We start from the raw sequence: 26,131 nt of genomic DNA on the forward strand, positions 1-26,131 counted from the left end.
TAACGCTCAGTTGCTTCAGCGCTACTTGCGCAGGGTAAGCGCCAGTTTTCTGTACGTTGACACATGGAGTCGGGTGTAACTGTGAGCTCCTTGTTATCCATGGCATTCGGTGGTTGGAGCTTGGATAAAGCCAGAGGATATCTGAAAGCAGCAGTATTCAGCAAAGAGAATGTGCTTAGTGCGATGGGATAGTCTATCTGAATGTGGCCATTATCCACACAGTGCTGCCACATTGCCACTTTATCTGGATATTCATTGGCAGCCACATTTAAAAAAAAAAAAAAATGATGATAAGAGGGGATACAGTATGAAACCTAAAATCATACAACCCAGCGGTATATGTCACAATCACAAAAATACTGTAAAATACCACTTATATAGAACAATACACATCAGTATTGTTAATCCCTAACACTGTAGGGCTTACTAAGCGGCCTCAGAGATGGAGCCTACGCACAGCCATACAATCACAAGCTGAGATGATCCGCGTAGATGTAATACTCCTGCTCCAATCATTGGCCAATAAATACTTATTTTAACTTTTTTTGTGCTATTTTTTAAAGCTAATATAAACCCTTCACCAATCACTACTGAAGATATAGTGCGTTTTCAAAAAATCTTCAGCAAATACTGTGCATATTGTCCAAATTTGAAAAACTAGGCCACACAACTTATCTTTTTGTTGAATAGTCTGGATTCCAGGCTATTTTCTCCCCACAGTGTGCGTGTGATTGTTAATGTCCCGGTGGCCCTGACGCAGCGGATGTATGTATTTCCCGCGAAACGCTGGCCGCGTCGGCAAACGGACATGAACTAACTGAGGTTTTAAAAAAAGACTCCCACAGCGAAGACTATTCAACAAAAAGATAAGTTGTGTGGTCTAGTTTTTCAAATTTGGACAATATGCACAGTATTTGCTGAAGATTTTTTGAAAACGCACTATATCTTCAGTAGTGATTGGTGAAGGGTTTATATTAGCTTTAAAAAATAGCACAAAAAAAAGTTAAAATAAGTATTTATTGGCCAATGATTGGAGCAGGAGTATTACATCTACGCGGATCATCTCAGCTTGTGATTGTATGGCTGTGCGTAGGCTCCATCTCTGAGGCCGCTTAGTAAGCCCTACAGTGTTAGGGATTAACAATACTGATGTGTATTGTTCTATATAAGTGGTATTTTACAGTATTTTTGGGAAGGGGGGATACAGACCATAAATACTGACTTTATATGAGGACAAATAGATTGCTGATGCATTTATTTACATTATATGTGAGTACAGAGATTACACAGAGCCCAAGAGACCACCCTAGAGTTAGTTATTCACAGGGAAAAAAAATTCAGATTTTGAATGCTATATGACTCAGATGACAGAGGATGGTTTAATGTCGATGAAAGCTACCATCACCCTTTCCACACGTACAGCTATTGTAGGCAGCACACTAGTGCATTTGAATCACTTATCTCAAAGTTCAGATCTGTGAAAATAATTCTCCTTTGCCCTCCCCTGTTGGAGTCCATTTTAAAATATTCAGACCAGGCCAGTTATGTTCAACTCATCTGTCCTGAAGTGCAGAACTAATTACCGGGTATTGTACTTTACAGTGGCATCACATTTAAATGGAGATGCTTAATCGTATAGCTTCATGAAGCTTCTGAAACCTTCAGATGTGTTTCTCAACTGAGACTGTTACCATTTAATAAAGAAGCAGAGAGATCACTACTGCTGTGATCATGCAATCATTTCAAGAGATATTGCTGTTGCTTTGCAATTATAACATCATGACAGTATTCTCTACATCACCTGGAGGCATTGGAATTATTACCCCCTTCCACTATTTCCTCGTAACACTGGGCCAAAGCATAAGAGAAGCTGAATTTCATGAACCACAAACATTTAAGCAATGCACAACAAAGTTAAAAAGACTTTCAGTTCGCGCCACATCGTTATGAGCGCGATTTACGTCATCGCTTTATGTTTGCCATGGCCATCGAAAGTGTTTGGTTGGCTGTTTTTCTGGCTGCTGTTGCTGCTGAGATGGATTTTCTTTAGGGGCTGCATGGGATGGAGGTGTTTCCTGCCTCTGATCAGGTTGAGCTGGATCCTGTTTCTTCAGCTGCCCTTGTCCCTGTGCCTGGCTCCATGAATGTTGGGGAGTCTCTACAGATACAGATGAAGATTCATATTGTGATGGGAACATCGATTCTGCTTGTTGTGCAGCTGAGTGTTGAGGGTGCTGCTCACTTGACCAGGCTAGCTGTTCCCTGACTGTGTCATGTTTCTGGGATGGATCTTGTTGTTGAGAAAATGGAAATAGGTGTTTCCATCCCCATGACTGTGATTGTTGTTTCCGCGGAAAGATCTGTCGCCATATTCCAGTTTGTGATTGTGATTGGGAATCATGCTTTTGCCCTGGGTCCTGGGGTTTTTGGCACGTGTCTTGCTCTGAAAATCGCTCATGTATCACTTGATCTTTCTTCAGTGGATCATCTGGTTTCAAAACTAGGTCATCCTTCATAGATTGATCTTGTTTTGGGGAAAGAGATTGTGCCTGACCTAAATCTTGATTCTTAGACAAATCTTTAAGGGAAGAAGATTGGGAATGCAATGGATCTTGTGTCTGAGAAGAAGATTGTAATGGGGATGTATCTTGTTTTGGGGGTGTAGAATCTAGAAACAGTGATTTTTCTATCAGGGATGACTCTTCTACCTTTGATGGCTCTTTCTTAGCATCTTGTTGATGGGAAGGAAATTGATGTTGAGTTGGATCTTGTTTTGTGGAAGGAGATTGTGGTTGATAAGGATCTTGTTTTTTAGATGGATGTTGATGCTGGAAAGGATCTTCAGTTTCGGAAGGGGAATGTGGCTGTGATAGATCTTCTTTCTTTGATGTATCCTGTATTTCAGAAGAAGACAATGTTAGTATTGAGTCTTCTTTCTTAGAAGAGTCCTTTTGCTGGAGAGGATCATGTTGTTCAGGAAGGGATTGTGATTTTAATGGATCTTGTGTCTTTGATGTGTCCTCTTTTTGTGAAGGAGACTGTGGCTGTGATATATCTTGTATCTTGGAAATATCCTGTTCTTGAGTGGACAATGTATGTTTTGGATCTTGTTTCTTAGATGAGTCCTGCGGATGTAAAGGATCTTTGGATGGGGATTGTGGCTGAGATGTATCTTGTTTCTTAAAAGCCTCTTCTTTCAGGGCTGTAGACTCTAGAAGTGGTGATTTTTGCATAATAGATGGTTCTATTACCTTTGATGGTTCTTTCTTAGGATCATGTTGATGGGAAGGAAATTGAATTTGGGTTGGATCTTGCTTTTTAGAAGGAGATTGTGGTTGATATGGATCTTGTTTTTTAGATGGATGTTGATGCTGGAAAAGATCTTCAGTTTTGGAAGGGGAATGTGGCTGTGATAGATCTTGTTTCTTTGATGTATCCTGTTTTTCAGAAGAAGACAATGTTAGTGTTGAGTCTTTTTTCTTAGATGTGGCCTTTTGCTGGAGAGGATCATGTTGTTTAGAAAGGGATTGTGATTTTAATGGATCTTGTTTCTTTGATGTGTCCTCTTTTTGTGAAGGAGACTGTGGCTGTGATGTAAATTGTTTCTTACAGGAATCCAGTTTATGAGAAGAAGACAATATTTGCTTTGGATCTTGTTTCTTAGATGAGTCCTGTGGATGTAAAGGATCTTTGTATGGGGATTGTGGCTGAGATATATCTTGTTTCTTAAAAGCTTCTTCTTTCGGGGCTGTAGACTCTAGAAGTGATGATTTTTGCATAATGGATGTTTTTTTTACCTTTGATAGTTCTTTCTTAGGATCATGTTGATGGGAAGGAAATTGAATTTGGGTTGGATCTTGCTTTTTAGAAGGAGATTGTGGTTGATATGGATCTTGTTTTTTAGATGGATGTTGATGCTGGAGGGGATCTTCAGTTTCGGAAGGGGAATGTGGCTGTGATAGATCTTGTTTCTCTGATGTTTCCTGTTTTTCAAAAGAAGACAATGTTAGTATTGAGTCTTCTTTCTTAGAAGAGTCCTTTTGCTGGAGAGGATCATGTTGTTCAGGAAGGGATTGTGATTTTAATGGATCTTGTTTCTTTGATGTGTCCTCTTTTTGTGAAGGAGACTGTGGCTGTGATATATCTTGTATCTTGGAAATATCCTGTTCTTGAGTGGACAATGTATGTTTTGGATCTTGTTTCTTAGATGAGTCCTGTGGATCTAAAGGATATTTGGATGGGGATTGTGGCTGAGATGTATCTTGTTTCTTAAAAGCCTCTTCTTTCGGGGCTGTAGACTCTAGAAGTGATGATTTTTGCATAATGGATGGTTTTTTTACCTTTGATAGTTCTTTCTTAGGATCATGTTGATGGGAAGGAAATTGAATTTGGGTTGGATCTTGCTTTTTAGAAGGAGATTGTGGTTGATATGGATCTTGTTTTTTAGATGGATGTTGATGCTGGAGGGGATCTTCAGTTTCGGAAGGGGAATGTGGCTGTGATAGATCTTGTTTCTCTGATGTTTCCTGTTTTTCAAAAGAAGACAATGTTAGTATTGAGTCTTCTTTCTTAGAAGAGTCCTTTTGCTGGAGAGGATCATGTTGTTCAGGAAGGGATTGTGATTTTAATGGATCTTGTTTCTTTGATGTGTCCTCTTTTTGTGAAGGAGACTGTGGCTGTGATATATCTTGTATCTTGGAAATATCCAGTTCTTGAGTGGACAATGTATGTTTTGGATCTTGTTTCTTAGATGAGTCCTGCGGATGTAAAGGATCTTTGGATGGGGATTGTGGCTGAGATGTATCTTGTTTCTTAAAAGCCTCTTCTTTCAGGGCTGTAGACTCTAGAAGTGGTGATTTTTGCATAATAGATGGTTCTATTATTTTTGATGGTTCTTTCTTAGGATCTTGTTGATGAGAAGGAAATTGAATTTGTGTTGGATCTTGCATTTTGGAAGGAGATTGTGATTGATATGGATCTTGTTTTTTAGATGGATGTTGATGCTGGAGGGGATCTTCAGTTTCGGAAGGGGAATGTGGCTGTGATAGATCTTGTTTCTCTGATGTTTCCTGTTTTTCAAAAGAAGACAATGTTAGTATTGAGTCTTCTTTCTTAGAAGAGTCCTTTTGCTGGAGAGGATCATGTTGTTCAGGAAGGGATTGTGATTTTAATGGATCTTGTGTCTTTGATGTGTCCTCTTTTTGTGAAGGAGACTGTGGCTGTGATATATCTTGTATCTTGGAAATATCCAGTTCTTGAGTGGACAATGTATGTTTTGGATCTTGTTTCTTAGATGAGTCCTGCGGATGTAAAGGATCTTTGGATGGGGATTGTGGCTGAGATGTATCTTGTTTCTTAAAAGCCTCTTCTTTCAGGGCTGTAGACTCTAGAAGTGGTGATTTTTGCATAATAGATGGTTCTATTACCTTTGATGGTTCTTTCTTAGGATCATGTTGATGGGAAGGAAATTGAATTTGGGTTGGATCTTGTTTTTTAGAAGGAGATTGTGGTTGATATGGATCTTGTTTTTTAGATGGATGTTGATGCTGGAAAAGATCTTCAGTTTTGGAAAGGGAATGTCGCTGTGATAGATCTTGTTTCTTTGATGTATCCTGTTTTTCAGAAGAAGACAATGTTAGTGTTGAGTCTTTTTTCTTAGATGTGGCCTTTTGCTGGAGAGGATCATGTTGTTTAGAAAGGGATTGTGATTTTAATGGATCTTGTTTCTTTGATGTGTCCTCTTTTTGTGAAGGAGACTGTGGCTGTGATGTAACTTGTTTCTTACAGGAATCCAGTTTATGAGAAGAAGACAATATTTGCTTTGGATCTTGTTTCTTAGATGAGTCCTGTAGATGTAAAGGATCTTTGGATGGGGATTGTGGTTGAGATGTATCTTGTTTCTTAAAATCCTCTTCTTTCAGGCCTGTAGACTCTAGAAGTGGTGATTTTTGCATAATGGATGGTTCTTTTACCTTTGACGGTTCTTTCGTAGGATCACTTTGATGGGAAGGAAATTGAATTTTGTTGGATCTTGCTTTTTAGAAGGAGATTGTGGTTGATATGGATCTTGTTTTTTAGATGGATGTTGATGCTGGAAAGGATCTTCAGTTTTGGAAGGGGAATGTGGCTGTGATAGATCTTTCTTTGATGTATCCTGTTTTTCAGAAGAAGACAATGTTAGTGTTGAGTCTTCTTTCTTAGATGTGTGCTTTTGCTGAAGAGGATCATGTTGTTTAGAATGGGATTGTGATTTTAATGGATCTTGTTTCTTTGATGTGTCCTCTTTATGTGAAGGAGACTGTGGCTATGATGTAACTTTCCTTGCAGTGTATTACACAGAGAGCTCATTTTAATACTAATGAGCTCCTTGTAATGCATTTGCATAGGCTTCTCGGTAGCTGATACCATGAATGTTAAAAGCCACCAGAACCTTTTAGTGCATCGGAGGCTGAACTAACATGCAAGCTAGACTGCCTAAAACCAGTTTTGGACAGTAAGGGCTCCTTTTACGAAGCCACGTTAGTGGCTTTATCGCACGCGCTAACCCCCGTGCTAGCCAAAAAACTACATCCTGTTCAAGAGGAGGCGGTAGCGGCTAGAGCGGCCGGAAAATTAGCACGCGCTATTACGCGCGTTAAACTGGTAACGCGGCTTCGTAAAAGGAGCCCTAAGTTTTGAGCATCTGCCCCCTTGAATATTGAATGTAGTTATGAGTGCTCTGTCTCCCCCCCTCCCAAAAAAATATTATGGTGGAATTAGAAAAGGTTTGAAGAAGGGTGACCAAAATGATAAAGGGGATGGAACTCTTCTCAGGGTAGGGGTAAAACGCGGACCTCACGGACCTTACGGACCTCGTGAATCTAAAACCGCACGTCCTTAAAAATCCGAGGTCCCTGCCACTTTTATGCCCTGATTCTGTATAGGACGCCCAGGCGAAGTGTCCTATACAGAATCGGTCCTACACTAAACCCCGTTTCTGTAACCGGCGTCCATGGTACAGACGCCGATTAGAGAATCGTGTTAAATTAGATGTGGCCGCTATACTTATGGCATCAAGGGATCTCCCTGGTGCAATATGTATAGCGGCCGCGGTTGCGGCCGCCTGTCCCATCGCCGACAGGAGGATGCCCAATCCTCCTGCCGGAACCCCCCTGGAACCCCCCTCCCCCCCAAACTGGTAATCGCTGACAGGAGCCCAATTCTCCTGCCGGAAACCCCCTGGAACCCCCCTCTCCTCCAAACTGGTAATCGCGAGCAGGAGGATGCCCAATCCTCCTGCCGGAAAGCCCGACGACCCCCCCAAAAACTAACCTCCCTCCCCCAACTAACCTTTACATGTTGGTCGGCTGGACGGGTCTTGCTGCCGTCCAGCCGACGGGCCCGCCTCGTGAAAATGAGACGGGCCCGCCCCTTCCTGGCCCATCCCCGCTAAATCTAAGGCCTGATTGGCCCAGGCTCTAGAAGCCTGGACCAATCAGGCCTTAGGCATAGCGGGTCCGCCCTTCCCCACTAATCCTAAGGCCTGATTGGCCCAGGTGCCTAGCCTGGCGCCTTGCCTGGGCCATGGGACAGGCGGCGATGGGACGATGGGCGATGGCCGGCGATTGCCTCGGCGATGGGACAGGCGGCTGCGACCGCGGCCGCTATACTTATTGCAGCAGGGAGATCCCTTGCTGCCATAAGTATAGCGGCCGCGTCTACTTACAATGTAGACCAGTATTTTGCTGGCCTACATTTTAAGCGTCTCTTCCTTTACTAGGGAGACGCGTAGGGCCGCCTAGGTTCGCCTAAGGCCCTTAGGCGAGCTTAGGCGTCTTGCAGGTCTCCCTAGGCTCCCGGAGGCGCCTTAAATATAGGCGGCCTTCCTGGGGAGCATTATTTTAAATAACGTGCATCCCGAAAGGCTGATTAGACAGCTGTAGGATGCCTACAGCTGCCTAAAATCGGGACGCACTTTGGAGAATCAGGCCCTTAGCCTTTGGCTCTGACAGAGCTCTATGGCAATTTAACTCTGACAGATCCTAGCATAGGGAGGGAAAAGCATTAGGATTCGTCAGAGTTAAATTGTCATAGAGCTCTGTCAGAGCCAAAGACTAAAAGTGGCAGGGACCTCAGATTTTTAAGGACGTGCGGTTTTAGATCCGCGAGGTCCGTAAGGTCCGTGAGGTCCACGTTTTACCCCTTCCCCTCTTCTCATATAAGGAAAGGCTGGAGAGGTTAGGGCTCTGTAACCTGGAAATGAGACAGTTGAGGGGAAATGCGATGGAGGTCTACAAAATCCTGAGTGGTGTAAAATAGGTCAAAATTAATTGATTTTTCACTCTTTCAAAAAGAACAAAGAGTAGGGGGACACTCGGTGAAGTTACATGGAAATACTTTTAAAACCAATAGGAGGAAATATTTTTTTTCACTGAACAAAAATTAGCATAGCTGAGTTTAAAAGAGGGTTGGACAAATTCCTGGAGAAAAAGTCCCTAGTGTGCTATTGAGACAGATGTGGGAAAAGCCACTGCTTGTCCTGGATCGATAGAATTGAATGGCGCGACTATCTGGGTTTCTGCCAGGTACTGCGACCAGGATTGGCCACTGTCAGAAGCGGGATTCCATATTTATAGTTATGCTGACAAATCTCACTGTCATGATACTGATTATTTCATCTTTAGCACAAAAAAAACCAGTCTTATTCAGGTTTCTCTAAAAACGATAGAAGTATGGCTGATTGAATATAAATTAAAACCCAATACAGATAAGACCAAATTTCCTTTACTAGGTAGCAAGCCAGACACACTGTTAATTGGACAAACTAATTACATGTTGTTGCCAGTTTTTTAAAGCCTGGGTCTGTACATTGATCAAACTTTGTCACTGGAACCACAACTAAATACATTATTTAAAAGTTCTTTCCTTTTTAGGGGGGAATTTGAGCAGAAATGTTTCGAATTAGATCAAATGCAAATGCAAGCAGTGTCTCACTTCCGGTTCACCACACAATTGTTTCCCACGTACTCACCTTTATAGGACCCCCAGGGACCCCTGAAGAAGACTTTTTGTCGAAACGTGGACCGTGTTGGGTCCTGTATCCCTAGCGGACTAGGTCCTTTAAGGCTCTTATGTGGATGATTTATTTTTATGTGGATGGAATTATTTTATGTGGATGATTTTAGTGTACTTTTGGAACTTTGATACTTTCAAATAAAGTCCATTTGGGAACATCGTCACTCCACAGAGTTTTTTTGGTTTTCTCTCGAATTAGATCAATTCAGATTATTGGTGCAATGGTTAAGATTATTGCAATCTGTGCTACATCGGTCTTTCTAACCAATCTCTACAAAAGTTACAGACAAACCAAATACTGCTGTACAACTGATCTTCTCCCTACACGAATGTGATAGGATAGCATGATATTATATTGATTTACGTTGGCTGCCTATTGAAGCGAGAATTCTGTTTGGTTTTGTATATTGTTTAAAATATTAAATGGTGATTGTCCAGGCTACATGTATTCACATTTTGAATTTATTTTTAATCCCCCAAAAATAAAAGGTTATGTAATTGTCCTTTTGGAAAAATGCTTGAGTACCTGAGCAAATTCATGTAAACCGTTCTCAGCTCCCCTGAGAGAATGGTATAGAATATTGAATACATAAAGAATTGCCATACTGGGACGGACCGAAAGGCCCAGTGTCCTGCTTCCAACAGTGACCAACCCAGGTCCAAGCACCTAGCTAGATCCCAAGAAGTAAAATAGATTTTATGCTGCTTATCCCAGGAATAAACAGTGGATTTCTCCAATGGTCTATGGACTTCTCTTTTAGGAAATTATCCAAACCCTTTTTAAACCTTGCTAAACTAGCTGATTAGAGAATTGGAGGCTTTAAGTATGAATGTCAATTAGAGCTCCTAAAATGTGGCAGGCCTTGGATTTAAGTCTGAATAGTTCCGATTCTTACTTTGGTTTTAGGAAACATTCATTTAGAAAAACACTTTAATGAGTGTGATATTTTATATGTAAACTGTTATTGTAATTTCCAAGGGAATGTCTTGGCGCTTTTTTTTTTTTTTAATTATTGTAAACCTTGTGGTAATGGCAGTATGTATCATATCATATTTTATCATTGGTCTGAGCTAGTGTGGCTATTCTTATGTTCTCTCATTTATATAAGACTGTACTGAGCCGGATTTGTGCTCATTGTAATGCAAGCCCTGGTGCCCCTGCTCTGCCCACAGCCCCATAGCCAAGAAGAGGACAAAATGGACAGGGAACAATTTGGTCCCTCTCCATCCCATGTGCACAGCTCCGATTATGATCTTGAATTTATAGAAACATGATGGTAGATAAAGGCCAAATGGCCCATCTTGTCTGCCCATCCACAGTACCATTATCTCTTCTTCTCCCTATTGGCTAAGGCTCTTAACATTTGCATCTCTTCCTATAGACTAAGGGGCTCATAATCGAAAGAGAAAAACGTCCAAAACCGGCCTAAGTCAGCATTTGGACGAACATTTCTCAAAAAGTGCTGATAATAAAAATGGGTTTTGGACGTATTTCTAAATGACCTAGGACTTCATAGTGCCGCTGAATGACCAAACCTAAACGGGGCATTTCAGGAGGCGTGTCAAGGGTGGGAGCTGGGCGGGAGGTGGGCTGGCTTAGATTTAGTCGTACAGCATGAAAGTTTTAGAACAGAGCCTAGACGGAACTTGGACGTTGTGACTTAGACCATGTAAAACATGTCCTAAGTCACAAAAAAAACACCTAAAATCACCAGATAAGCACTGCAAACACATAAAACAGACCCCCACACACTACACCAGTGACCCCCCCCTAAAAATTTTAATCCTAACTTTAAAATTCAGCCTCCAGACCATCATCACCTGGCCGCCTGGCATAGGAAAGCCTAGTCATCCAGCCCAGAGGCAGCTTAAGTCATTTTGGGGGTGGGTTAAGGACTTATGGAAAGGAGGACCAGTGGCGTACCTAGCATATTTGACACCTGGGGTCCATCATTTTTTGACACCCTCCCCCCATCTATATGAAAAATATGATTTTTAATAACAATCTACATAACTCACAAGAGTGTACCTAGGAAAAGGCAGCATCTTAAACACTGCAGTGAGCACTAGAACACCAACAAATACATTGTAAAACTAAACAAACCAGGTCCTGCACAGTCAATTGATACTGTACAGTCGATGCTATCAGAAAGCCATGTCCCTTTCATACACACAGACAGATACACCCTCGCCCAATATGGAATAATCACAAACTAAAAATAGAAATATGTAGACAAAAGTTAAACTGAACTGCCAAGAAACCAGACTCTGCATACAATGCAACACCACAACACCACAAAAACAGTAATACATATCCTCTAATACTGTGCAAAATATAAAGACAGTAGATGTAAATTTGACAAAACTGATACATAACAATCACCACTTTACAAATTAACAAATAAAAATAAAACAAATAATGAGAAATAAGAAAATACCATTTTATTGGACTAATCCCGTAAGCTCGGTCCTCATCCCCACAAACCACCTGATTTCATCCACACAAGCCTTGAATTGTTTTATATTGAACTTATTATATTAAAATATAAAAAGAAACAATATTGGCCCATCCAGTCTGGCCATCCGCAGTAACCATTATCACTTCCTCTCCCTAAGAGATCCTACGTGCCTATCCTAGGCTTTTTTTGAATTCAATCACAGTCTCTGTCTCCACCACCTCTACCGGGGGGGGAGGGAGGGGGTCTGTTCCATGCATCTACCACCTTCTCCCGCCTTTCTTTCAAAGTACTGTACATGTATTGGACCCAATATTTAGCTAATGGCGATCAGCGTTTTGCCCTCTGCTTCCAGCATTAAACATAAAAATACTAAAAGGTTTCGACAAAATAGAGCAAGAAACTTCATTATTCACATTGTCAAAAGTGACTAGAACAAGAGGTCATGGACTAAAACTAAAGGGCAGCAGACTCAGGACTAATGTCAGGAAGTTCTGTTTCACACAGCGAGTGGTGGATGTTTGGAATGCTCTCCCGGAGGAGGTGGTGACAGAGACCACCATTCTGGGATTCAAGGGCAAGTTGAATGCACACCTTCTTGCAAATCACGTTGAGGGATACGGGTGATCAAGATGTCCATTTGGGAACACCTGGCTTGGCCTCCGCATGTGCGGGTCGCCGGACAGGATGGACCTTGGGTCTGATCCGGTGAAGGCATTTCTTATGTTCTTATGTTCAATGCCAGGCTATGTCTGGGCACCAGCATTGAGTTTCCAGTTGTCTGGAGCTGACTAACAGCTGGTAAAGAGTGATATTCATCACTTCACCGGCTGTGAGTTACTGCATAAAGAAAGGATTTTATGCAATCCTATATCAGCATTAAATGGTCAAGTGATGACTCTGCCCCCACAACACCCCCAAAATACCTGGTTTTTCAGTTCGACACTAACTGGTTCTTTTCAGCGGTACTAACTAGTTAAAGTGCCTCTTAAAATTGGCAGTTAGCCTCAAAGAGGATATTTTAAAGTTCTTGTGGAAGGAAGGCCTTTGTGTTCAGGTAATCAGACATTACTTGACATTCCAGATTCCAAGCAAATAAGACTTGAGATGTATAGAGATTCAATTTTATGGTACTAGGATCTCAGTTATGGAACACACTTCAAAGAACTTAAGATTGACTGAGTCCTTGAATGATTTTAGAAAATCTTTAAAAACATATTTATTTTCCCTGGTGTTTCAATGATATTAAATTGTTCCAGAAGATTGATGTGAATCACTGACTTTGTATTTATATGTTTTAAGAAATGTGATGTATTAGTGTCAACATAGAATTGTAACTCCCCTGCCTAAGGCCTATAGATTGCAAAGAAATATTAATGTATATCGATATGTGTCACATTAGGATAAAAGCTTATACTGATAAATCTTTCTATGTAACTATGTCAAATGTATCCTGTAAACTGCATATTATGGGGCTCAAAATTGAAACAGAAATACGTCTAAAAACCCGCCCAAGTCAAAAACAGGTCATCCAAGTGCTGATAATCGAAATGGGTTTTTAGACTTATCCAGGGATTTTTTTAGGCCTCTGAATTCTGCTGTGCGCCCAGAGCTGAAAGGGGCATTTTTGAAGGAGTGGTTAGGGCGGGATGTGGGCCGACCTAGACTTAGTCGTATTGCAGGGATAATCGAAAGTTTTACGAGGCTGCCTGGGCAGAACTTATACATTATGACTTAGGCGATTTAAAACCAGGTATAAGTGCCCAGAAGGTATCCAAAGTGACCAGATAACCACTGCAGGGACAAAGTATAGACCTACACACACTCCCCCAGTGATGACTGACCCCCCTCACACCGCCATAAAAATTGAAATTACATACCTGCATCCAGAACATCAGCACCTGGTATAGGAAAGCCTGGTAGAGCTGCACAGAGGTGGCTTAAGTAGTCTGGGGGTGAGTTAGTGAACTATAGCAAGGAGGACCCAGGCCCATAAGCCACTCTAACCACTACATTTATGGTGGAAAATGTGAGGCCCCCAAAATTCTACTGTACTGATATATAGGTGCTACCCGCAGCCATAAGGGCTATTGGGGTTGTAGACTGGCAGGTATAGCGGGTTTTGGGGGAGAGAGATGTTTATGTGGCACCCTTTTTGTTAAGTTCATAGCAGTGACCTGTAAGGTGCCCCATTGCTGTGTCTGGATGGCCAGTCCATCACTTTGCTGGCCTCTCCCACATCCCAAAGATCTTGTTCTAGGTGTTTGGGATTTGGACAGTTTTTTGGATGAGAATGTGGTATAAACAGCCGCTTAGATGTAACTTGATTAGCGGAATATCAAATAATAATAAACTTGATGTACTAGCGGTCTTGGCAATCAGACGGCTGGATGTAGAAGTAGACAATTTCCTAAAAAAAATATTTTGGATGTACTTTTCAAGAATGGAGATTCTTCCGCTGCCGACTTTGGGCGACTAGCACCCTATGTCTAAATCAGACTTAGACATTTCTTTTGATTATGGCCCTCCAAATATATTGATATTAGATCCCTAGAATATGTCAAATTAGGATAAAAAAAACTTGTATCAAAAAAACTTGTACTGTAACTATGGCAAATTGTAATTTGTTAACTGTACATTATGTATGTAAACCTGTAACCCGTCCTGAGCTCTTTGGGGAGAACAGGATTGAAAATGAATTAAATAAATACCTTCTTTAAATTAAATTTAAATTAACCACTCGGATTGAATATCAACCCCATTGAGATCTGTTAATCTTTCCCCATACGCTTTATGATGAAGATCACTGACCATTTTAATAGCTACCATTGGAATCAAATCCATCCTGTTTATACAGGTATATCTTTGAACATAGTAACATAGTAGATGACAGCAGATAAAGACCCGAATGGTCCATCCAGTCTGCCCAACCTGATTCAATTTAAATTTTATAATTTTTTTCTTAGCTATTTCTGGGCAAGAATCCAAAGCTCTACTCGGTAAGATGCGGTCTCCAGAATTGTACACCACTGGTAACACCACTATCCTTATTTGTCCAATAACCAGTTCCTAGTAAACCAATTGAATGAGATTTTCAGAGTAGTTTGCTAAGGTGATAAAGTGAATAGCCAGGCTTCTTCGGTTGGGGTGGAGCACATGACTCATTCCTACTTCCTCTGAGTAGAGATAATGATTAGTGTCTGTAAGGGAATTATACAGCTCTTCAGCAGGAACCTGAGTCATGTATTGGCAAATCTAAAGACCCAGAGCTATAATAGAAACATAGAAACATAGAAGATGACGGCAGAAAAGAGCTACAGCCCATCAAGTCTGCCCACTCTGCTTACCCACCCCCTGCTATGCCCTAATGATCACCTGCACTGGAAGCTTGTTCCAATGATCAACCACTCTCTCTGTGAAGAAATACTTTCTGGTGTCGCCATGAAATTTTGCACCCCTGAGTTTGAGCGGGTGCCCTCTTGTGGCCGAGGGTCCCTTGAGAAAGAAAATATCATCTTCCACTTCGACACGTCCCGTGAGGTACTTAAATGTTTCGATCATGTCTCTCCTCTCCCTACGTTCCTCAAGAGTGTAGAGCTGCAATTTATTCAGTCTCTCTTCGTACGAGAGACCCTTGAGCCCCGAGATCATCCTGGTGGCCGTCCGCTGAACCGATTCAATTCTACGCACATCTTTACTGTAATGTGGCCTCCAGAATTGCGCACAGTACTCCAGATGAGGTCTCACCATGGCCCTGTACAACGGCATTATGACTTCAGGCTTTCGGCTGACGAAACTTCTATTGATACAGCCTTAGATGAAGCCTTCTCCAGTTGATTGGCAGTTTTCATGTCTGCACTGATGATTACTCCTAAATCTCGTTCTGCTGAAGTCCTACTTAAAGTTTCTCCGTTCAATAGGAGTCCATAATCGGAGCCAGCAGTAGGGAAAATGCTACCCTTGCTCTTCATGGTACATTCCTCATGATGAAAGAAGTAGGGATGTGTCAACAGGGAGGGGGGACACATTGCTGCCTGGTGTTTTTCATTGGCATGCTCTTGGGGCAGGTTGGGTCGTCCTGTTTCACATAGATGCTCAGGATCCCACTGGCACCCTAAAGTTGATCCTCTCTCTCAAGTACAGCAAAGGTCCCTTACCTGAAAAGAAGTCAAACTTGATTCACAGAAATCTCCTCTTTCAACTTTTCTTCAGTTAGTAGGGATTGCTGTTTCTCATCCCTGCAGAAAAAAGTTCTACTAAACCAGAGACTCTTCCTGCTAATATTTCTATCATATGTATCATCTGAGAAATTTCCTATATTTGAATGAGACAAAGAATAGCTACAAATGCTCAGGGATCCTCAGACTACCACCGCGTAATTTAACTTCAAGTGGTCTAAATCCTCATCAATCCTGGCGAGATTGTTCTTAGCTTTATTTATTTTTCATTACTTTTTTATATATTTCTTTTCATTCTTTATAGTGGTACTTAACTTTAATATGCATTCTTCCCTCCTGCTGACACATTTCACATGCCTTTTTCAAGGAGGGGAGGTACGCAAAAGAGATAAACTAGGTGTTCACTGCTGCAAAAGGCTTGTGAAATGCATCGGCAGGAGGAAAAATACATATTAAAGCTAAGTACTATTATAAACAATGAAAAGAAACATATAAAAAAGTAATGAAAAATAAGTAAAGCTAAGAACAATCTCGCCGGGATCGATGAAGATTTAAACCACTTGAAGTTATATATATATATATATATATATACACTTAGAACCTAACGGATGTAGCGGTATATAAGAAATAAATTACATTACATTACATTACATATTACGCAGTGGTGGTCTGATGATCCCTGTTCAATATGCAAGATTGTAATTCCTGAATTGAACAGTGTTTGATCTGAGAAATACCATGAAAGAAGAAAGGGAGAGTTTTGGAATATCTAAGGCCATGTTTGTACTGTCAGGTCATACACCTGGACTGAGGCAGAAAGGAAGTGAAGGGAACAGGACATATAGTGAGTGGCTGAACCCAGGAGGTGCTACAAGTATGAAGCCATTCCTGGTATTCTGAGATAATAATAATAATAATAACTTTATTCTTCTATACCGCCATAGTCAGATGACTTCTAGGCAGTTCACACTGAAGAGAGCTGGACAATCAGCGAATTACAAAATGCAAATAGTGAAAGTACAACATATTACACAAGAAATAGACAGAAGGAAAATATAAATTTAGTGTGGTTTCTGTTTACAAGAGAAATCTGTCAATCAGTACGGTTTTAATTTCTTTCCAAAAGGCGCCGTAAGTCAGTCTAGCTCCATTGATGTAGTTACCTATCCAAGACCTATCCAAAAAGGACTTATATTTACAGCCAGTGATCCTTGGGTATGCAAATAAGTTACAGTTTCTGGTTGTCCGTATGGGGCTGTATAGTGCGAAATGAGGTAGGAGCTAGGAAGGAACTAGTCCCCAGGCCTGCGTAAACATTATTCGTGCTTCCATTGGAACCAGTGCAACAGTGAGACTAATATGGGACTAATATGGTCGCTTTTCTTCAATCCAAATATCAAGCGAATAGCCGTGTTCTATACCATTCTTAATTTTCTCACTGTTTTCTGGTGAGAGGGACTTTCAGCAGGTCTACGGAAATAGTGATGCAGAATATTTCCTCTCACCAGCTCAGCACTATGGGAGCAATTCTATAAGCGGGCATGTACTTTTTAGCAAGCGTCTAGAGAGCGTAGAGAACAAGAGGGCACTTGCTAAAGTTAGAAGGGAAAAGATTCCGTACAAACGTAAGGAAGTTCTTCTTCACCCAGAGAGTGCTGGAGGTCTGGAACGCTCTCCCGGAAGCTGTTATAGGGGAAAGTACCCTTCAGGGATTCAAGACAAGGTTGGATAAGTTCATACTGGAACAGAACATACACAAGTAAGGCTAGACTCAAATAGGGCACTGGTCTTTGACCAATGGGCCGCCACATGAGCACGATGGACCACTGGTCTGACCCAGCAGCGGCAAATCTTATGTTCTTATGTATTCTATTATGATATGTTATTCTCTTTTTGTCAAGGTTTCTTTGAGTTTAACCCACCCAGAATCTTGTGGAACAAGGTGCAGAATATAAGAAATTGAATATCCCACGATCCCTTTATCCCTCAGGAATCCGTCCAATCCCTGTTTGAATCCCTGCAGAGTACGGTACAGGGATTCAAACAGGGATTGGACGGATTCCTGAGGGATAAAGGGATCGTGGGATACTGAGGGAGGAGCTGGGATGTAACACAAGTATAGAAAGCTAACCAGGTAATAAGTATAGAAACCCAACAGGTCGTGCATGTGCAAGACCGGAGGGTTAGGACTTCGATGGGAAGATAGGACTTAAATGAGAAACCAAGGTGGCAAGAGAGCCCCTTCTGGTGATTCAGACAGGACGTGACCTGTTTGGGCCGCCGCGGGAGCGGACTGCTGGGCAGGATGGACCTATGGTCTGACCCGGCGGAGGCACTGCTTATGTTCTTATGTTCTTATGAATAGAATTACCAGGCTTTTAGAAGATTGTTAAAAACTTATCTGTTTGATAAAGATGTATAATCTAGATAAGTTAATAATTTCTTGTTATATTTTATATATAATGTACTGTGCTTTGTGGTGTAAATTCGCTGTGTTTTTACAGTTCTTACCTCTTATTGTAAACCGCACTGAACCGTGAGGTGTTGCGGTATATAAATAAATGTATTATTATTATTATTATTATTATAAGTATATCCAGTATTGGCTTGACTTACATGTACATGCCCCAGTTATATCAGCTATAGATTTGGTGTAACTGCAGATTAGAGAATGACACGGGGACACATTTTCCCCGTCCCCGCAAGAACTCATTTTCCTGTCCCGTCCCAGCGAGTTCTTTTCCTGTCCCTACCCTGTTCCTACAAGCTCTGTCCTCATCTGCACAAGCCTCAAACCCTTTAAAATCCTAAGTAGCCACATTCTAGAGCTCAGACTGTGATGTCATAATGCCTCATTCCACCAATGCCTAAGCTCCGTCTTCATCTCCACAAGCCTCAAACACTTTAAAATCATAAGTGTTTGAGGCTTGTGTGGTTAAGGCAGAGCTTACTGGAATGGGGCCGGGATGGGGAAATTGAATTCCTGCGGGGAGGGGGGAAAAATTTGTCCCCGTATCATTCTCTACTGCAGATATCTGCATTGCGGTAAAGGCATTCATAATTAACTGTATGCTGTGAGCTGCAAGTAAGTGGTAGCCTTGCCCAGGCCCCCCCTATTGCTCCACCTACGGTTCTGCCACTTTCAGAATAACGCTCAGTTGCTTCAGCGCTACTTGCGCAGGGTAAGCGCCAGTTTTCTGTACGTTGACACATGGAGTCGGGTGTAACTGTGAGCTTCTTGTTAACCATGGCATTCGGTGGTTGGAGCTTGGATAAAGCCAGAGGATATCTGAAAGCAGCAGTATTCAGCAAAGAGAATGTGCTTAGTGCGATGGGATAGTCTATCTGAATGTGGCCATTATCCACACAGTGCTGCCACATTGCCACTTTATCTGGATATTCATTGGCAGCCACTGACCAGACACTATTGCTGAAATATCCACATTAAAAATAAAAAATAAAAAAATGATGATAAGGGGGGATACAGACCATAAATACTGACTTTATATGAGGACAAATAGATTGCTGATGCATTTATTTACATTATATGTGAGTACAGAGATTACACAGAGCCCAAGAGACCACCCTAGAGTTAGTTATTCACAGGGAAAAAAAATTCAGATTTTGAATGATATATGTATGAAAAGACTCAGATGACAGAGGATGGTTTAATGTCGATGAAAGCTACCATCACCCTTTCCACACGTACAGCTATTGTAGGCAGCACACTAGTGCATTTGAATCACTTATCTCAAAGTTCAGATCTGTGAAAATAATTCTCCTTTGCCCTCCCCTGTTGGAGTCCATTTTAAAATATTCAGACCAGGCCAGTTATGTTCTACTCATCTGTCCTGAAGTGCAGAACCAATTACCGGGTATTGTACTTTACAGTGGCATCACATTTAAATGGAGATGCTTAATCGTATAGCTTCATGAAGCTTCTGAAACCTTCAGATGTGTTTCTCAACTGAGACTGTTACCATTTAATAAAGAAGCAGAGAGATCACTACTGCTGTGATCATGCAATCATTTCAAGAGATATTGCTGTTGCTTTGCAATTATAACATCATGACAGTATTCTCTACATCACCTGGAGGCATTGGAATTATTACCCCCTTCCACTATTTCCTCGTAACACTGGGCCAAAGCATAAGAGAAGCTGAATTTCATGAACCACAAACACTTAAGCAATGCACAACAAAGTTAAGAAGACTTTCAGTTCGCGCCACATCGTTATGAGCGCGATTTACTTCATCGCTTTATGTTTGCCATGGCCATCGAAAGTGTTTGGTTGGCTGTTTTTCTGGCTGCTGTTGCTGCTGAGATGGATTTTCTTTAGGGGCTGCATGGGATGGAGGTGTTTCCTGCCTCTGATCAGGTTGAGCTGGATCCTGTTTCTTCAGCTGCCCTTGTCCCTGTGCCTGGCTCCATGAATGTTGAGGAGTCCCTACAGATGCAGATGGAGATTCATATTGTGATGGGAACATTGATTCTGCTTGTTGTGCAGCTGAGTGTTGAGGGTGCTGCTCACTTGACCAGGCTAGCTGTTCCCTGACTGTGTCATGTTTCTGGGATGGGTCTTGTTGTTGAGAAAATGGAAAGATGTGTTTCCATCCCCATGACTGTGATTGTTGTTTCTGCTCAAATTCTTTGAGGTATGAATAAAAAACTGACTGTCCTGCCTGCTCAGAACTATGCTTTTCTTGGTGGGTAGATGGAAAGACCTGTCGCCATATTCCAGTTTGTGATTGTGATTGGGAATCATGCTTTTGCCCTGGGTCCTGGGGTTTTTGGCACGTGTCTTGCTCTGAAAATCGCTCATGTATTACTTGATCTTTCTTCAGTGGATCATCTGGTTTCAAAACTAGGTCATCCTTCATAGATTGATCTTGTTTTGGGGAAAGAGATTGTGCCTGACCTAAATCTTGATTCTTAGACAAATCTTTAAGAGAAGAAGATTGGGAATGCAATGAATCTTGTTTCTGAGAAGAAGATTGTAATGGGAAGGTATCTTGTTTTGAGGGTGTAGAATCTAGAAACAGTGATTTTTGTATCAGGGATGACTCTTCTACCTTTGATGGCTCTTTCTTAGTATCTTGTTGATGGGAAGGAAATTGAATTTGGGTTGAATCTTGCTTTTTTGAAGGAGATTGTGGTTGATATGGATCTTGTTTTTTAGATGGATGTTGATGCTGGAAAGGATCTTCAGTTTTGGAAGGGGAATGTGGCTGTGATAGATCTTGTTTCTTTGATGTTTCCTGTTTTTCAGAAGAAGACAATGTTAGTGTTGAGCCTTCTTTCTTAGATGTGTCCTTTTGCTGGAGAGGATCATGTTGTTTAGAAAGGGATTGTGATTTTAATGGATCTTGTTTCTTTGATGTGTCCTCTTTATGTGAAGGAGACCGTGGCTGTGATGTAACTTCTTTCTTACAGGAATCCAGTTTATGAGAAGAAGACAATATTTGCTTTGGATCTTGTTTCTTAGATGAGTCCTGTGGATGTAAAGGATCTTTGGATGGGGATTGTGGCTGAGATATATCTTGTTTCTTAAAAGCCTCTTCTTTCAGGGCTGTAGACTCTAGAAGTGGTGATTTTTGCATAATAGATGGTTGTATTACTTTTGATGGTTCTTTCTTAGGATCTTGTTGATGGGAAGGAAATTGAATTTGTGTTGGATCTTGCTTTTTGGAAGGAGATTGTGGTTGATATGGATCTTGTTTTTTAGATGGATGTTGATGCTGGAAAGGATCTTCAGTTTTGGAAGGGGAATGTGGCTGTGATTGATCTTGTTTCTTTGATGTTTCCTGTTTTTCAGAAGAAGACAATGTTAGTGTTGAGCCTTCTTTCTTAGATGTGTCCTTTTGCTGGAGAGGATCATGTGCTTTAGATAGGGATTGTGATTTTAATGGATCTTGTTTCTTTGATGTGTCCTCTTTTTGTGAAGGAGACTGTGGCTGTGATGTAACTTGTTTCTTACAGGAATCCAGTTTATAAGAAGAAGACAATATTTGCTTTGGATCTTGTTTCTTAGATGAGTCCTGTGGATGTAAAGGATCTTTGGATGGGGATTGTGGCTGAGATGTATCTTGTTTCTTGAAAGCCTCTTCTTTCAGAGCTGTAGACTCTAGAAGTGGTGATTTTTGCATAATAGATGGTTCTATTACTTTTGATGGTTCTTTCTTAGGATCTTGTTGATGGGAAGGAAATTGAATTTGGGTTGAATCTTGCTTTTTTGAAGGAGATTGTGGTTCATATGGATCTTGTTTTTTAGAAGGATGTTGATGCTGGAAAGGATCTTCAGTTTTGGAAGGGGAATGTGGCTGTGATAGATCTTGTTTCTTTGATGTTTCCTGTTTTTCAGAAGAAGACAATGTTAGTATTGAGCCTTCTTTCTTAGATGTGTCCTTTTGCTGGAGCGGATCATGTGGTTTAGAAAGGGATTGTGATTTTAATGGATCTTGTTTCTTTGATGTGTCCTCTTTTTGTGAAGGAGACTGTGGCTGTGATGTAACTTGTTTCTTACAGGAATCCAGTTTATGAGAAGAAGACAATATTTGCTTTGGATCTTGTTTCTTAGATGAGTCCTGTGGATGTAAAGGATCTTTGGATGGGGATTGTGGCTGAGATATATCTTGTTTCTTAAAAGCCTCTTCTTTCAGAGCTGTAGACTCTAGAAGTGGTGATTTTTGCATAATAGATGGTTCTATTACTTTTGATGGTTCTTTCTTAGGATCTTGTTGATGGGAAGGCAATTGATGTTGAGTTGGATCTTGCTTTTTAGAAGGAGATTGTGGTTCATATTGATCTTGTTTTTTAGATGGATGTTGATGCTGGAATGGATCTTCAGTTTTGGAAGGGGAATGTGGCTGTGATAGATCTTGTTTCTTTGATGTTTCCTGTTTTTCAGAAGAAGACAATGTTAGTATTGAGCCTTCTTTCTTAGATGTGTCCTTTTGCTGGAGCGGATCATGTGGTTTAGAAAGGGATTGTGATTTTAATGGATCTTGTTTCTTTGATGTGTCCTCTTTTTGTGAAGGAGACTGTGGCTGTGATGTAACTTGTTTCTTACAGGTATCCAGTTTATGAGAAGAAGACAATATTTGCTTTGGATCTTGTTTCTTAGATGAGTCCTGTGGATGTAAAGGATCTTTGGATGGGGATTGTGGCTGAGATGTATCTTGTTTCTTGAAAGCCTCTTCTTTCAGAGCTGTAGACTCTAGAAGTGGTGATTTTTGCATAATAGATGGTTCTATTACTTTTGATGGTTCTTTCTTAGGATCTTGTTGATGGGAAGGAAATTGAATTTGGGTTGAATCTTGCTTTTTTGAAGGAGATTGTGGTTCATATGGATCTTGTTTTCTAGAAGGATGTTGATGCTGGAAAGGATCTTCAGTTTTGGAAGGGGAATGTGGCTGTGATAGATCTTGTTTCTTTGATGTTTCCTGTTTTTCAGAAGAAGACAATGTTAGTATTGAGCCTTCTTTCTTAGATGTGTCCTTTTGCTGGAGCGGATCATGTGGTTTAGAAAGGGATTGTGATTTTAATGGATCTTGTTTCTTTGATGTGTCCTCTTTTTGTGAAGGAGACTGTGGCTGTGATGTAACTTGTTTCTTACAGGAATCCAGTTTATGAGAAGAAGACAATATTTGCTTTGGATCTTGTTTCTTAGATGAGTCCTGTGGATGTAAAGGATCTTTGGATGGGGATTGTGGCTGAGATATATCTTGTTTCTTAAAAGCCTCTTCTTTCAGAGCTGTAGACTCTAGAGGTGGTGATTTTTGCATAATAGATGGTTCTATTACTTTTGATGGTTCTTTCTTAGGATCTTGTTGATGGGAAGGCAATTGATGTTGAGTTGGATCTTGCTTTTTAGAAGGAGATTGTGGTTCATATTGATCTTGTTTTTTAGATGGATGTTGATGCTGGAATGGATCTTCAGTTTTGGAAGGGGAATGTGGCTGTGATAGATCTTGTTTCTTTGATGTTTCCTGTTTTTCAGAAGAAGACAATGTTAGTATTGAGCCTTCTTTCTTAGATGTGTCCTTTTGCTGGAGCGGATCATGTGGTTTAGAAAGGGATTGTGATTTTAATGGATCTTGTTTCTTTGATGTGTCCTCTTTTTGTGAAGGAGACTGTGGCTGTGATGTAACTTGTTTCTTACAGGTATCCAGTTTATGAGAAGAAGACAATATTTGCTTTGGATCTTGTTTCTTAGATGAGTCCTGTGGATGTAAAGGATCTTTGGATGGGGATTGTGGCTGAGATATATCTTGTTTCTTAAAAGCCTCTTCTTTCAGGGCTGTAGACTCTAAAAGTGGTGATTTTTGCATAATAGATGGTTCTATTACTTTTGATGGTTCTTTCTTAGGATCTTGTTGATGGGAAGGAAATTGAATTTGTGTTGGATCTTGCTTTTTGGAAGGAGATTGTGGTTGATATGGATCTTGTTTTTTAGATGGATGTTGATGCTGGAAAGGATCTTCAGTTTTGGAAGGGGAATGTGGCTGTGATAGATCTTGTTTCTTTGATGTTTCCTGTTTTTCAGAAGAAGACAATGTTGAGCCTTCTTTCTTAGATGTGTCCTTTTGCTGGAGCGGATCATGTGGTTTAGAAAGGGATTGTGATTTTAATGGATCTTGTTTCTTTGATGTGTCCTCTTTTTGTGAAGGAGACTGTGGCTGTGATGTAACTTGTTTCTTACAGGAATCCAGTTTATGAGAAGAAGACAATATTTGCTTTGGATCTTGTTTCTTAGATGAGTCCTGTGGATGTAAAGAATCTTTAGATGGGGATTTTGGCTGAGATGTATCTTGTTTCTTAAAAGCCTCTTCTTTCAGAGCTGTAGACTCTAGAAGTGGTGATTTTTGCAAAATAGATGGTTCTATTACTTTTGATGGTTCTTTCTTAGGATCTTGTTGATGGGAAGGAAATTGAATTTGGGTTGAATCTTGCTTTTTTGAAGGAGATTGTGGTTCATATGGATCTTGTTTTTTCGATGGATGTTGATGCTGGAATGGATCTTCAATTTTGGAAGGGGAATGTGGCTGTGATAGATCTTGTTTCTTTGATGTTTCCTGTTTTTCAGAAGAAGATAATGTTAGTATTGAGCCTTCTTTCTTAGATGTGTCCTTTTGCTGGAGAGGATCATGTTGTTTAGAAAGAGATTGTGATTTTAATGGCTCTTGTTTCTTTGATGTGTCCTCTTTTTGTGAAGGAGACTGTGGCTGTGATGTAACTTGTTTCTTACAGGAATCCAGTTTATGAGAAGGAGACAATATTTGCTTTGGATCTTGTTTCTTAGATGAGTCCTGTGGATGTAAAGGATCTTTGGATGGGGATTGTGGCAGAGATGTATCTTGTTTCTTAAAATCCTCTTCTTTCAGGGCTGTAGACTCTAGAAGTGGTGATTTTTTCATACTGGATGGTTCTTTTATATTTGATGGTTCTTTCTTAGGATCTTGTTGATGGGAAGGCAATTGATGTTGAGTTGGATCTTGCTTTTTTGAAGGAGATTGTGGTTGATATGGATCTTGTTTTTTAGATGGATGTTGATGCTGGAAAGGATCTTCAGTTTTGGAAGGGGAATGTGGCTGTGATAGATCTTGTTTCTTTGATGTTTCCTGTTTTTCAGAAGAAGACAATGTTAGCGTTGAGCCTTCTTTCTTAGATGTGTCCTTTTGCTGGAGAGGATCATGTTGTTTAGAAAGGGATTGTGATTTTAATGGATCTTGTTTCTTTGATGTGTCCTCTTTATGTGAAGGAGACTGTGGCTGTGATGTAACTTGTTTCTTACAGGAATCCAGTTCATGAGAAGAAGACAATATTTGCTTTGGATCTTGTTTCTTAGATGAGTCCTGTGGATGTAAAGGATCTTTGGATGGGGATTGTGGCTGAGATATATCTTGTTTCTTAAAAGCCTCTTCTTTCAGAGCTGTAGACTCCAGAAGTGGTGATTTTTGCATAATAGATGGTTCTATTACTTTTGATGGTTCTTTCTTAGGATCTTGTTGATGGGAAGGAAATTGAATTTGTGTTGGATCTTGCTTTTTGGAAGGAGATTGTGGTTGATATGGATCTTGTTTTTTAGATGGATGTTGATGCTGGAAAGGATCTTCAGTTTTGGAAGGGGAATGTGGCTGTGATTGATCTTGTTTCTTTAATTTGTCCTGTTGTTCAGAAGAAGACAATGTTAGTGATGAGTCTTCTTTCTTAGATGTGTCCTTTTGCTGGAGAGGATCGTGTTGTTTAGAGAGGGATTGTGATTTTAATGGATCTTGTTTTTTTGATGTGTCCTCTTTTTGTGAAGGAGACTGTGGCTGTGATGTAACTTGTTTCTTACAGGAATCCAGTTTATGAGAAGAAGACAATATTTGCTTTGGATCTTGTTTCTTAGATGAGTCCTGTGGATGTAAAGGATCTTTGGATGGGGATTGTGGCTGAGAT

General features: G+C 40.7%; 2 protein-coding genes across 2 annotated transcripts in view; both read right to left on the reverse strand.

Annotated features, from left to right (window-relative positions):
• Positions 1-1,970: 1,970 nt before the first annotated feature.
• Positions 1,971-5,954, reverse strand: LOC117349774 (serine/arginine repetitive matrix protein 5-like). Its single transcript, XM_033923368.1, has one exon. It carries the CDS (start codon positions 5,952-5,954, stop codon positions 1,971-1,973), a length of 3,984 nt encoding a protein of 1,327 aa, XP_033779259.1.
• A 13,240-nt stretch (positions 5,955-19,194) lies between these two features.
• LOC117349928 (protein piccolo-like) overlaps positions 19,195-26,131 on the reverse strand; it is a 44,737-nt gene continuing 37,800 nt past the window's right edge. The window contains exon 4 of the mRNA XM_033923665.1: positions 19,195-24,244. Coding sequence (XP_033779556.1) covers positions 19,948-24,244 — 4,297 coding nt within the window. The 3' untranslated portion in view covers positions 19,195-19,947. The remainder of the gene's footprint in view (positions 24,245-26,131) is intronic.

This window comes from Geotrypetes seraphini, chromosome 16, assembly GCF_902459505.1.
Source record: "Geotrypetes seraphini chromosome 16, aGeoSer1.1, whole genome shotgun sequence".
NCBI classification, from domain to species: Eukaryota; Metazoa; Chordata; class Amphibia; order Gymnophiona; family Dermophiidae; genus Geotrypetes; species Geotrypetes seraphini.

Excerpts from the sequence above, each read along its gene's own strand:
- LOC117349774 (XM_033923368.1), bottom strand. The coding sequence starts at position 5,954 with ATGCAAAAATCACCACTTCTAGAGTCTACAGGCCTGAAAGAAGAGGAT.